This window comes from Takifugu flavidus, chromosome 10 (genome assembly GCF_003711565.1).
Source record: "Takifugu flavidus isolate HTHZ2018 chromosome 10, ASM371156v2, whole genome shotgun sequence".
Classification (NCBI taxonomy): Eukaryota; Metazoa; Chordata; class Actinopteri; order Tetraodontiformes; family Tetraodontidae; genus Takifugu; species Takifugu flavidus.
In genome coordinates, this window is record NC_079529.1 from 3,694,464 (window position 1) to 3,705,599 (window position 11,136).

Consider the following 11,136-nt stretch of genomic DNA (forward strand, 5'->3'; position numbering starts at 1 on the left):
TAGATATGTGGATGTCCTTGGTTTTAGTCAAAACATCAACAATCCACGAAGCTCAGTGGTGTAAGAGAGAACTATAAATGAGGGAAGGAGGGTGTTGAGCCTCTTTTTCAGATTTGGATTAAGCAAGAAGGCGGAACATGTCAGTGGAAGTACTTGCAGCTATCGGAGCTGCGGCCCTCCTTGTTTTACTGCTGATGTTACTGAGGGACAAATGTGTTAAGAAATACCACGAGGAAAGTGAGTATTGAGTTATGGTTGGAAAGCACTTGATTGACCTTGATCGAATGTGTTCTTTCCTCTTTTGTTCGTCTTTCTCTGCTCCTCCAGCTGTGAAACGGAACCTGCCGCTGTCCCCCTGGCAGCTCCCTCTCCGGCCCTCATCTCCTCCCATCCCTGGTCCTCCCTGTCGCTTTCTCATCGGCAACATGACGGAGCTGATGCACGACCACCTGCCGATACACCTGACCAACCTGGCAAAGCGGTACGGGAACATCTACCGCCTTAAATGTGGAAACACAAGTAATCGCACGGAATTGCATATTCAGAAATAGTGATTTCTCCTCTATAGATCATAAACCTCATAATACTCTTCTGTGTTTTTCTGCAGCCATGATTGTGCTCAACAGCAGCGACATCATAAGAGAGGCGCTGGTGAAGAAATGGTCCGACTTTGCTGGGAGAGCTGTCTCATACACTGGTAAAACCATTCATTTTGCCCAAGCATTGCTCCTGTGAGCCGCACGATGGCATTCATGACCTTTCGTAACCTTTTGTAAGCTGATATCGTGTCCGGCGGCGGGCGCAACATCTCTCTGGGGGACTACACAGAGGAGTGGAAGGCCCTTCGCCGCCTCGTCCACGGCGCCCTGCAGCGCTGTTGCAAGCACTCGTTGCACAATGTGATAGAGAGACAAGCGCTCCAACTGAGAAAGGTGACAGGACACGAGGAGCTTCCCATCATGTGATCGACAGCTGGAAATAAAATAAAATAAAATATCGGAATGCAACTGTTTACAGGTGTTGGTTGACTATCAGGGCGGCGCCGTGGATCTGTCTGAGGATTTTACTGTGGCCGCCAGTAACGTCATCACTACTTTGGTGTTTGGAAAAGAAGTGAGTATTTGTTGTCCCCGTGGCATTCCGAGTCCTGGAATCCTGATTTAAACACTGCTCTCCGTGTTTTACAGTACGACAAAAGCTCCTCAGAGCTGCAACAGCTGCACCGTTGTCTGAATGAGATTGTAGCTGTCTGGGGCTCCACTTGGATCTCTGCTCTTGATACGTTCCCTCTGCTCAGAGTCAGTGCTGTTTATTCCACTGTGCAGTATTAGGACAGGCCGACACTGGCTGCAGCACGACGGCTTATGTTGTGTTGTCTGTTTTCCACAAGAAATTCCCCAATCCCGTGTTTTCTCGTCTCCTGAGGGAGGTCAGCAGGAGAGATGAAATCATCAGGAAACTTCTCAACCAGTTCAAGGTGAAGCTCAGACCCATCAGCGAGGCTCCTTGGATGGTTCTCGGGAGCATGAGCGAAACAATAAATCAGACTTGAACTGGGGAGTGTTTCTGTTAAATCAACCAGTGTGTTTTGTGCTGTGCGCAGTCAGAGGGGCACAGAAGGGCAGATGTGATCACAGGATCTCTCCTTGAAGGGGTTGACAGGCATCAGACAGAACCTGGAGTGGTGAGATCACCGTTCTTCGCTGCAGTGTGTGTTCCGTTGTTGGGGTCTTAAAGACCTGGATGCCATTGTTGATGTCTCCAGGTCCTGACAGACATGCATGTCCACATGGCAACTGTAGATCTTCTCATCGGGGGGTCCGAGACCACTGCAGCCTGGCTGAACTGGACTGTGGCTTTCCTCTTGCACAGACCAGAGGTACGACCCCCCCCCAAAAAACACACACACACACAACCCCTTTCCGCCCCACTGTACAACTACGTTCATATATACACACCCTGGGCTGGATCTCATCGTCTCCCTTGCTCATCTTTAGTTTCAGACAAAGGTCTACGAGGAGCTGTGCACGGTGCTGGAGGGACGTTACCCCAAATACAGTGACAGACAGAGGCTCCCCATCCTTTGCTCGCTCATACATGAAGTTCTCAGGCTCAGGCCCGTCGCCCCACTGGCGGTGCCGCACAAAGCCGTCAGAGACAGCAGGTCAGAAGGACTAAGGCCCACAGAATGTGTTTAACTAATAAAAATAGCTTCTCCTGTTAACATTGTTTTGACTTTGATGTTCAGTATTGCAGGTTACTTCATCCCCAGAAACACAATCATCATCCCTAATCTGTTTGGAGCTCACCACGATCCCGAAGTTTGGTCGGACCCGTATAGCTTCAAACCTGGTGCGACTCTCTTCAGGGGCCCGTTCTTCATACCTGTTGAAGTATTTCTTTAAACCCACTCTGTCTGTTACAGAGCGCTTTCTGGAGGGAGGAGGGGGCTCCACCCGCGCCCTGATCCCCTTCGGAGGCGGAGCGCGACTCTGTCTGGGGGAGACTGTGGCTAAGATGGAGCTCTTTCTCTTCACTGCATACCTGCTGAGAGATTTTTGCTTCGTCCTTCCCGACAGTGAAGCAGCTCTGCCCGACCTGAGGGGGGTGGCTAGCGTCGTGCTTAAAATCAAGTCCTTTACAGTCATAGCACGTCCCCGGACTGGGCCTTAATCTTATTGGACATTCTGTGTGCAGATAAACAAGGTTACAATGTAAATAACATTGGAAATAAAAAAAGTATACATCTTATCCAAATCTCGAATGGTTTCTTTGCAGACGCGCATGCGTTTTGTGTGGCTGAAGTGTTTTTCAAATGATTGAAATGCAAAAATAGCAGTGTACCACTCATGCACTGAGAAAAAGAGTTGCATCACTCTCATTTCCTGAAAAAGTGTTTTGCAAATGCTGCTGCAGTGGGCTTGGAAGAGGATGTAGCAATCAATGCCAAAATGAAGATGGCTTCAGGGAGGAGGACGACGACTTCTCTGTCTTTACCGCTACTCTGTCTTCTTTCTTTGACACGGGCAGGATTACAAAAATCAGGTAATTATGGGGGGAAATAAAAAAAATCCTCTATTAAGTGTACAGTTTTCAGTGGAACTTCTGGACTGATGGTACTCTTCCTTCCATTTCCAAATAGTTTTTAATCAAATGATATTTCGACAGAAAAGATTTGAAAAGCTCTGCTGTCACCACCCGCAGATCAGGTTGTGTTAAGGGGAGATGACGTGACCTTGCCGTGCGGAGTTCCAACCGTTAACACCTGCTCCTCTGTCAGCTGGAACGTGATTGGGGAGTTTGGGTCCGTATCTGCAGTGGTGAACGCTGGAACGGTGATGGATCCATACATGCCCAGATTTAGACTCCTAAAGGACTGCTCCCTGAAGATTAATGATCTGATTTTGACCGATGCACGCACATATTTATGCCACAGCAACGGAATTCATTCAAACGTTTCGCTTTATATTATTGAAAGTGAGTGAGATATCCTGTTTGCAAAACATATCTTTGGTTAGGCTGCTAACTATATTTTTATAATGTATTTGAACGTCCCAGTTACAGAGAGCTCCCGTCCAGCAGATGGCACCATAGAGCTTCAATGTTTCCTAAACACCTATCAGGGCTACAGACGCTGTATTAACAGAGGTTTTCATGTGGAGTGGAGATCTGAACATGATACGCTGTCAAGCGGGAAAAGATTTCACATAGAAAATCCCTCTGAGTGCTTCTCAAAACTGCTCATCAACACTAAACCGACTGACCATCGCAGAAAATGGAAATGCTGCATGTACCAGAACGGGACGCTGAAAGCCTCCATCACTCATACAACAACAGTGAGAGGTAGTAAAGTCCAGAAATACCCCCCAAAAGGGGGCAGAATGAACTCCTAAGCAGCCGTGTGTCTTTTTCAGATGGTATTGAGAAAGTGTTTGCCTCAGTGGGTGAGTCAGTGTCACTCTCCTGTCACAACACTTCCTCTCTTGGCATGGGTGGGAGCGTGGAGTGGGACCTGGGCGGGGAGGCGCTGAGCAGAGGCTCCTCGTCCCTGATCATTGCAAAGGTCGGCACCGTCCATGCTGGAGAGTACCAGTGTTTAGACTCCGCTGATCGGCAGAGGGTCTTTAACAGAATTAGCCTGCAAACCCTGGAGGGTGAGTGTGAGAACGTGGGCCCGAACCCAGAATTGAGCCCCGCCCTTCCCACCTTTTACATCTTCTCCCATGTGTGTCCGTACAGTTACAGCCGAGTCAGTGGGGGGGCACCTCGCCTTGACCTGCGTGCTCACCTGTGCCGGAGAGTGCAAGGGAGACTCCAGTTTGGCCTGGAGGGGAGGCGGGGCAGACGGCTGGCAGAACGCATCAGTGAGTGTTAACAGGACCCTGAGGAACCGACTGGTTCTGCCCGTTTCATCGGCAGCAGCGGATCATCTAACCTGCCTGGTGCTCAGCGATGGCGTCGTGACGGCCTCGACGAAGTGGCGCGCCATTAACTGTGAGTACGCCTCCAACTGGCCTTCAGGGGCAGAGCCGGAACCCCCGGTGGACCGGAGCCACCATAACTGGGTCGTTTAATTACAAATTTGAGGTTTTTCAATAGAATCAGCACAGTTTGGGTAAAGCAAGGTCAAAATATGAGGACACAGAAGACTAGAGGTGCAGCCTGTTACGCAATCTGGCACAGAACAGGAGAGATCATCACCATGGCAACCACAGGGGAGAGGAGCAGAGTTGAACCTAACAGCCGACTGTTTTCAGCCCCGTGGTCGCCCGCGTGGCTTCTTCTTCCCCTCACTCTGCTCACGGTTCTCGCTGCTGCAGGAATCTACGTGCACTGCAGGCGACAGCAGGACGCAGAATCCGGTACTGAAACTGGATCAGTGAGTACACCTTTACGCACATCAGCAAATGAAGAAGCCTGAACTCCATCTCCATTTTTCAGGTGACGCACAGTTGAATCTCGGACTGGTGAGAAGAGACACCCTTGGTTTGAACCTTTGCTCTTTATCTGAAAATCACACTAACTGCGTTTCCTCTTTGCAGGTTCACATTTACGAAGTTTGTCAGGATCAAAATGAGTCACCGGAACCACCAACACAAGAGGCCGCTGAGAGTTTTTATCATTTATTGCAGCCTGTCAACTAGAATTCAAACCATAACTGTAGTTTGTTTTGGGGTTTTTCCACCAAAGTTCAAGAGGAAAATTCACAGAATTCTTTGAAGAGCAATTCAAAAGGTTTAAGCCAGGTTTTTTTTTTTTGGGGGGGGGGGGGGGTGTCCAGGTCAGGAGGGAAACCTTTTCAGTAACTGAAAGAATTAATGCCAACCTGCAAAAGAGGAAGAAAACAACATTACACCTCTTGTGACGTGAACCCAAATGTGATGTTTTTACAGTATTTTAATAAAGATACTTGAGGAGCCTCTTGATATATGCTGCTGTGTTTGTAGACTGCGTAGTCTGCAAGATTAAAAAATGAAATGAAAGCGGGTCATATAAAGAGCGGAACATTGGCAGCAGAGTGGGCTGCGGCGCTCTGCTCACCCGTGTTCTCGTACTCGTCGTATGAGCTGGTGGGGGCACCTGTGGGGAGAGAGCGCACAGTAACGCTGCTGTTGCCGCACGACTGCGGGAGTGAAGCCTTCAGACCTGCTTCGAAGGCCTGAGCTCCTGGTGCCACTGCGTGACTCTTGCATCTGCAGTAAATGAATAATCCAGCCGCTGCGGCAGCCATGGCGACCGCGATGGCGGTCAGAGCGGCAGCCAAAGGTTTGATGCTCTGCTGCACCTCCATCACCTCCTCATCCTCCTGCTCCCTGGATTCCATCACAGGCGTTGAGGAGAGCTCTGAATCTGATGCACGATCATAGTGATAATATGTTTTGTTATTCGTTATGTTATATGTTTTGTTATTCGCCTTGAAATAAAAAGATCTGACCTTCGTAATGGCTCAGCACTTGACCTTGGACCTGCAGATTAATGTCATAGCAGCGGTGACCGTCTCCCAGCGTGTAGTTGCATCTATACCAGCTTGCATCCTTCCCAACAACAGACCTGAAGGACAGCGACGTCCCGTTGACTTCGGCCCGTTCTGATGCGATTGGTAAAGGTTTGGCTACTTTCAGCATCACCCAGGAGACGTTTATGGGTCCAGGCAGGGTCGCCATCTTGTCGTCCAGCGGGCAGGTCAGGTTGACGGAGGCGCCCTTCACCGCCCTCACAGCCGGCAGGCCACTGCACTCTGGAAGGGGAGCGTTTCTTTTCAAGGCACATGGTTTATCCACAAAGGAGTGTTGAGGGTTGCAGTAAATCTCACCTTTGAATGTTAAAGACGTGTTTCGGACGTTAACACGGTCCCAGCCTCGCCAGATTTCACAGCTGTACAGCCCCGTGTCTGATGGTTGCACCCTGGTCAGCCAAAGAGAAAGGTTTCTCTTTCCATCAGGTCTCCATTCCACTCGTTCAGCATCAGGGAAGTTGAGCGTTTTAGGCTTGGAAAGGAGGATTTGCCTGGCGTGTTTAGAATATTTAACCCATCTGACTCTGTGGCAGCTCTCTAGATTCACCTCAGAATCAGCGCAGTGAAGAACCGTGTCTCTGTCTAAGACTGCAATCACTGCGACATGAAGCAAGAAAAACATAAGAGAGGACAGTCGGCATAGAAGGAGGTGGTGAAGAGAAAAACAGACCTATTGACTCACCGGTATCCTGCGATTTGGCCACCAGCACCATAAGCCCCAGAACATACAGAGGAAAACATTCCATTGTCTCTCCAACTAAAAGGAACCTAAACACGAGCCAACTGTGTGCAGCTTCATTTATATGCAGCTCTTTTTTAGCTCACTCCACGGCCGCATGAACCTGCCTTTTAACCACAGGGCAGCAAAGGTGCACTTCCCTTTGGCCAGTAGAGATCTCGAGCTGTCACAGCGGCACAGGTGAGGTAGTCATGTAGCACACTGCAGGCCCCTTAGCCAATAAGGTGCACTTTTTTAAATTTTCAGTGTAAATGCACTTTTTTCTGTTCAGTCTAAATATGTAATTCCCCCTCTGGGTAATTACGTTGTCCTTGTGCGTGTTGCAGCCTACAGAGGAACCAGAATAGAGGTAACTGAAACTTTTGACACTTCATTTCCTCTTGAGGGTTGACAGAAATACCATTAGTTGTTTTGGCACGTTCTAGTTGGTGTTAGCGAGCCACTGCGCGTGGAAATGGAGAAAAATGTTCAAGGTTTGGCTAAAAACTAAAATGGGGTGTGTGTTTTACTGTTGTACTGAGTGATTTGGGACTTGATTCATGAGATGTTTCCTTGTGTTGCAGGAGGCAAAGCGTATGGACTTCTCAAAAGTCACCAGGAAGAGAAACTGAACTCGATCAATGAGGTGAAACTCCAGTGGTTTATTGGAAATATTTAAAAACAAAACATGCTTTTTATCGTGTTCTTTTTGCTGGATTATTATTTTTCAAGGCTTTTCAGTCAGATCCTCAATATGCCGAAGAGGAGGACCTTGGCTCCAAACTTGAAATGTTTAAAAGTGAGTGCTTCAATTTACTGGTGTTTTAAATAAGTGCTTCAGAACTGGTGCTCAGGCAGAGCTTTTAGAATCACAATTCCCTGTTTTACAGATAAATACATGGAGTTTGATCTCAATGATCAAGGAGACATAGGTACGCGTGCACACGTCTTATTTTTAGCAACCAGACTATTTTTAAACACAGCTACTGTTTACATTTTTACCTTGACTGACTTGCAAAGCTGCCTTCCCAGGTCGGAAACAAAAACATCCATTTGTTCTGTTTTAGACATAATGGGGTTAAAACGGATGCTTGAAAAACTGGGAGTGGCCAAGACTCACCTAGAACTGAAAAAGATGATGTCAGAGGTGATTGGTGGGGCCTCGAAAGACACAATCAGCTACCACGACTTCCTAAATATGATGCTGGGGAAAAGAAATGCAATTCTCAAACTGTGAGTACGAACGCCATCTACCTTAAAGAAGCTGTGGGTTTCTAGTGACGACATGTACATGATATAATATCCTTTACTGTTTTTCTCACTGAAGGATCCTGATGTTTGAAGGAATGGGGAAGGAGCAGGAGTCAAAAGTCGTTGGTCCACCTGGTCGCAAAACCTTTTCAGACCTGCCCTGAATGGGATCCAATTTGCACCACAAACTGTGTAAATTAATGAAATGTTTCTCATTTTTATTTCAATAAAAATAGAAACAAGGGGAATTTTAGTCTTCTGAGGTCACTGCCATGGTGCACATTTAGTGTTAAAGGCAAATTAAATCTTTTAACTACAACGGATCTTTGCTAAAGAGAATATGTAAATTATTTTTTTCTTCTTTCAACGGGAACAGAGTACATTAATAACATTGCTGTAAATGAGCCAAAGTTAGCCAAGAGGCTATTTTTCATCTGTAGTCAGTGGTTTTAAAAGGGATAGTTGTTTGAATTCTTTTTAAAATTCTATATCATCTAGGATCTGCAGGATTCAACGTGATTATTTGATCTGTGGAATGATAAAATATGCAGCTTCTGCAAAACACAGGGCCAGGGAATAATTTATCTTAGACTATTTTATTTAATAAATGTGATACCAGCACACTTACGAGGTACTGCACTTAAGTGTTATAATATCATTTTTGTCCAGAGGGTGGCAGCAACATAATTCTGTCTTTTTGCTCAACGCTATTGTACAAAAGAAGAAGCGTTTACCGGAAGTAATTTGTCATCTAGAGAGAGGACACATTAGCTTAGCGTAGATGTTGATGTCTTTACTTTTATAGAAAAGGGTGAGTAAAGATACGTTTCTATACAAAATAAACAATATAAGGGAAACAATACTCACAAATAACAACTCAGCTACATTGAGAATTTACCACATCATCTTTGGTTATGCTAATTATGTCAATTAATAAGCAGTCGCATACTCGAGAGCTAGCAAAGAACTCAAATAAAATGTTATACGCTAAAACGTTTTTGTTCAGAGTTTTTGAAATGGTTTTGGGGGGGTATTAGCTCTTAACCTAGCAGTTTGCATGTTCAATAACTGATGGTGCGACTGTGTTGTGGTTAGCAGGACCATGAGCAGCTCAGAGGAAGTGTCCTGGATATCCTGGTTCTGTGGTCTGAGGGGCAATGAGTTGTTCTGCGAGGTTAGTCCTGCTTCACAGTGAAGCCATTAAAGTCCCAGATTCCTTCCATGACTATACTGCAGATTATACAATTTCCCGGGGACCCACTATTTTCATTGGGGGGTTATTACGTAATGGGTTGATTTCTGGAGCGATTGGAGCGCCTTGACTTCTCATTACCGAAATGTACTGTTACTTAATCTGCTCCGTTAAGTCATGAGGTGCTTAACAGGGCAGTAAATATAAATACTAGACCTCAATGTATAACCTGCAGTTGTGTCTGATGCTGTAGGATAGCACTCACGCAATCTGATTCTAAATATAACTTCTCGCTTTCTTCATTAGTAGCAGCATCTGTGGAATCCCTTTAAGTGCTTATGTTATGCTTCCACATTGGAAGCTCTGGCAGTGAGCCTTAATTAATGCTATTAGTAGTGCTTTAGCTTCCTCGATTTTGTGTTACAGGTTGATGAAGACTACATACAGGACAAGTTTAACCTGACGGGCCTGAATGAGCAGGTGCCTCACTATCGCCAGGCATTGGACATGATCCTTGACCTGGAACCAGGTAAAAAAAATAAAATACTATCCACATCATGTCAATAAAAAAAAAACAATATTTTAAAGCCATTTTATTAGTTTCAGGAGCTTCACTATAGTTTTCTGATGAAGTGTGGTCTGTTACTTATTAGAGAAGATGGAAGGTCAACTGGCAAAAAAAGATGATTTTTGTCTAAATCATGACTGATACAATTACTTTATTTGACAGATGAGGAACTTGAAGATAACCCCAACCAGAATGACCTGATAGAACAAGCAGCAGAGATGCTTTACGGGCTCATACACGCACGTTACATCCTGACAAACAGAGGCATTGCACAGATGGTAACGCCACTTTCTTACTGTCAAATATCTACAGAATTCTTCTCCAGAAACAATCCTTTCTGAATTTGCTCTCTGTAGCTGGAAAAGTATCAGCAAGGGGATTTTGGGTGCTGTCCCAGGGTCTATTGTGAGAATCAGTCCACGCTTCCGATAGGCAAGTTGGGAATTTTGAATTCCCGAGCCCGTTTCTACGCTATTCCACATTGATGTTGAGATGTTCATGAAGACGCGCCAAACCTCAATGACGTCTTTTTCTCTGTAGGCTTATCAGACATCCCAGGAGAAGCTATGGTGAAGCTTTATTGTCCAAAATGCATGGACGTTTACACCCCAAAGTTATCCAGACATCACCACACGGATGGAGCGTATTTTGGGACGGGTTTCCCCCACATGCTGTTCATGGTGCACCCAGAGTATCGCTCCAAGCGTCCTGCCAACCAGTTTGTGCCCAGGTGAGTTAACGTGACACTACTGTTAGCACAATCAGCTTTTTTTTTGGTTGCACGTTTACACATCTGGATAAAACCCTGTTTGTTTTGGTTTCAGGTTATATGGTTTTAAAATTCACCCCATGGCTTATCAACTCCAACTTCAGGCCGCGTCCAGTCTCAAGAGCCCCGTGAAATCAATCCGCTAAATCCGCCTCTGATTTTAGTGACTACTTGTTTAAAGTGACACAAGCTTCATGTAATTCAGTGAATGATTGTAAGCCCACAGCTGTCCATGTTTCCAGAGCCATCATAATTGGTGTTCACTGGTTCATCTGATGACGTTAAATCCAGTTTTTTGCTTCCTTATAAATAAATGCAAATCACATCACATCCTCACAGGTTTTTACTTGTCTGCCATAGAATCTTTAACCTGCTGCAGAATAGATCTTTGAATATTCCTGGTTTGGTTTTTTTACTTTTTAAAGAGCTTTATGTTTAAAAGTAGTCAGGCGCTATTCAGGAAATCCAGAAATGGGAGGTGAAGGCATGTTGAATCTCAAGGATTATTTTCATGTTTTTAGTGTTGAAACTCAGATGTGAAACTTAGTTCTGAACAAGCAACAGCAATATTTACTGTGGAATAAGTGAATGCATTAAATATTTATTTCTTACCACGATTCCT

At 45.6% G+C, this 11,136-nt stretch overlaps 4 protein-coding genes across 19 annotated transcripts; 3 read left to right on the forward strand and 1 right to left on the reverse strand.

Moving 5' to 3' along the window:
* Positions 1 to 123: 123 nt before the first annotated feature.
* On the forward strand, positions 124 to 5,426 carry LOC130532665 (steroid 21-hydroxylase). Of its 8 annotated transcripts, none has more exons than XM_057045413.1 (19): positions 124 to 237; positions 328 to 519; positions 608 to 697; positions 778 to 932; positions 1,018 to 1,113; positions 1,188 to 1,298; positions 1,391 to 1,477; positions 1,604 to 1,684; positions 1,766 to 1,879; positions 1,998 to 2,164; positions 2,249 to 2,352; positions 2,426 to 3,045; positions 3,205 to 3,477; positions 3,559 to 3,843; positions 3,915 to 4,154; positions 4,240 to 4,494; positions 4,600 to 4,862; positions 4,942 to 4,967; positions 5,043 to 5,426. In XM_057045413.1, the coding sequence occupies exons 1-12, from the start codon at positions 138 to 140 to the stop codon at positions 2,671 to 2,673; spliced, it is 1,545 nt and encodes a 514-aa protein (XP_056901393.1). In that variant the 5' UTR covers positions 124 to 137; the 3' UTR covers positions 2,674 to 3,045; positions 3,205 to 3,477; positions 3,559 to 3,843; positions 3,915 to 4,154; positions 4,240 to 4,494; positions 4,600 to 4,862; positions 4,942 to 4,967; positions 5,043 to 5,426. The 8 variants fall into 8 exon arrangements, with proteins under 8 accessions (XP_056901393.1, XP_056901391.1, XP_056901396.1 ...); XM_057045411.1 differs by having other exon boundaries at positions 4,758 to 4,862; XM_057045416.1 differs by having other exon boundaries at positions 4,821 to 4,862.
* LOC130532669 (uncharacterized) lies at positions 5,265 to 6,980 on the reverse strand. Of its 6 annotated transcripts, XM_057045429.1 has the most exons (7): positions 6,699 to 6,980; positions 6,314 to 6,613; positions 5,936 to 6,238; positions 5,647 to 5,850; positions 5,542 to 5,580; positions 5,411 to 5,457; positions 5,265 to 5,326 (listed from the first exon to the last, which is right to left on the reverse strand). In XM_057045429.1, exons 1-7 carry the CDS (start codon positions 6,760 to 6,762, stop codon positions 5,300 to 5,302), a joined length of 984 nt encoding a protein of 327 aa, XP_056901409.1. In that variant the 5' UTR covers positions 6,763 to 6,980; the 3' UTR covers positions 5,265 to 5,299. The 6 variants fall into 6 exon arrangements, with proteins under 6 accessions (XP_056901409.1, XP_056901408.1, XP_056901407.1 ...); XM_057045428.1 differs by having other exon boundaries at positions 5,265 to 5,457; positions 5,960 to 6,238; XM_057045427.1 differs by having other exon boundaries at positions 5,265 to 5,457.
* LOC130532672 (allograft inflammatory factor 1-like) lies at positions 6,820 to 8,233 on the forward strand. Of its 3 annotated transcripts, XM_057045434.1 has the most exons (7): positions 6,820 to 6,935; positions 7,082 to 7,104; positions 7,319 to 7,380; positions 7,467 to 7,533; positions 7,625 to 7,666; positions 7,802 to 7,967; positions 8,062 to 8,233. In XM_057045434.1, the coding sequence occupies exons 1-7, from the start codon at positions 6,820 to 6,822 to the stop codon at positions 8,147 to 8,149; spliced, it is 564 nt and encodes a 187-aa protein (XP_056901414.1). In that variant the 3' UTR covers positions 8,150 to 8,233. The 3 variants fall into 3 exon arrangements, with proteins under 3 accessions (XP_056901414.1, XP_056901415.1, XP_056901416.1); XM_057045435.1 differs by lacking the exon at positions 7,625 to 7,666; XM_057045436.1 differs by lacking the exons at positions 6,820 to 6,935; positions 7,082 to 7,104 and adding an exon at positions 7,110 to 7,228.
* Positions 8,234 to 8,702: 469 nt separating this feature from the next.
* LOC130532671 (casein kinase II subunit beta-like) lies at positions 8,703 to 11,125 on the forward strand. Of its 2 annotated transcripts, none has more exons than XM_057045432.1 (7): positions 8,703 to 8,796; positions 9,081 to 9,159; positions 9,604 to 9,706; positions 9,908 to 10,023; positions 10,102 to 10,177; positions 10,286 to 10,475; positions 10,570 to 11,125. In XM_057045432.1, the coding sequence occupies exons 2-7, from the start codon at positions 9,088 to 9,090 to the stop codon at positions 10,658 to 10,660; spliced, it is 648 nt and encodes a 215-aa protein (XP_056901412.1). In that variant the 5' UTR covers positions 8,703 to 8,796; positions 9,081 to 9,087; the 3' UTR covers positions 10,661 to 11,125. The 2 variants fall into 2 exon arrangements, with proteins under 2 accessions (XP_056901412.1, XP_056901411.1); XM_057045431.1 differs by having other exon boundaries at positions 8,709 to 8,796; positions 9,084 to 9,159.
* The last annotated feature ends 11 nt before the right edge of the window (positions 11,126 to 11,136 follow it).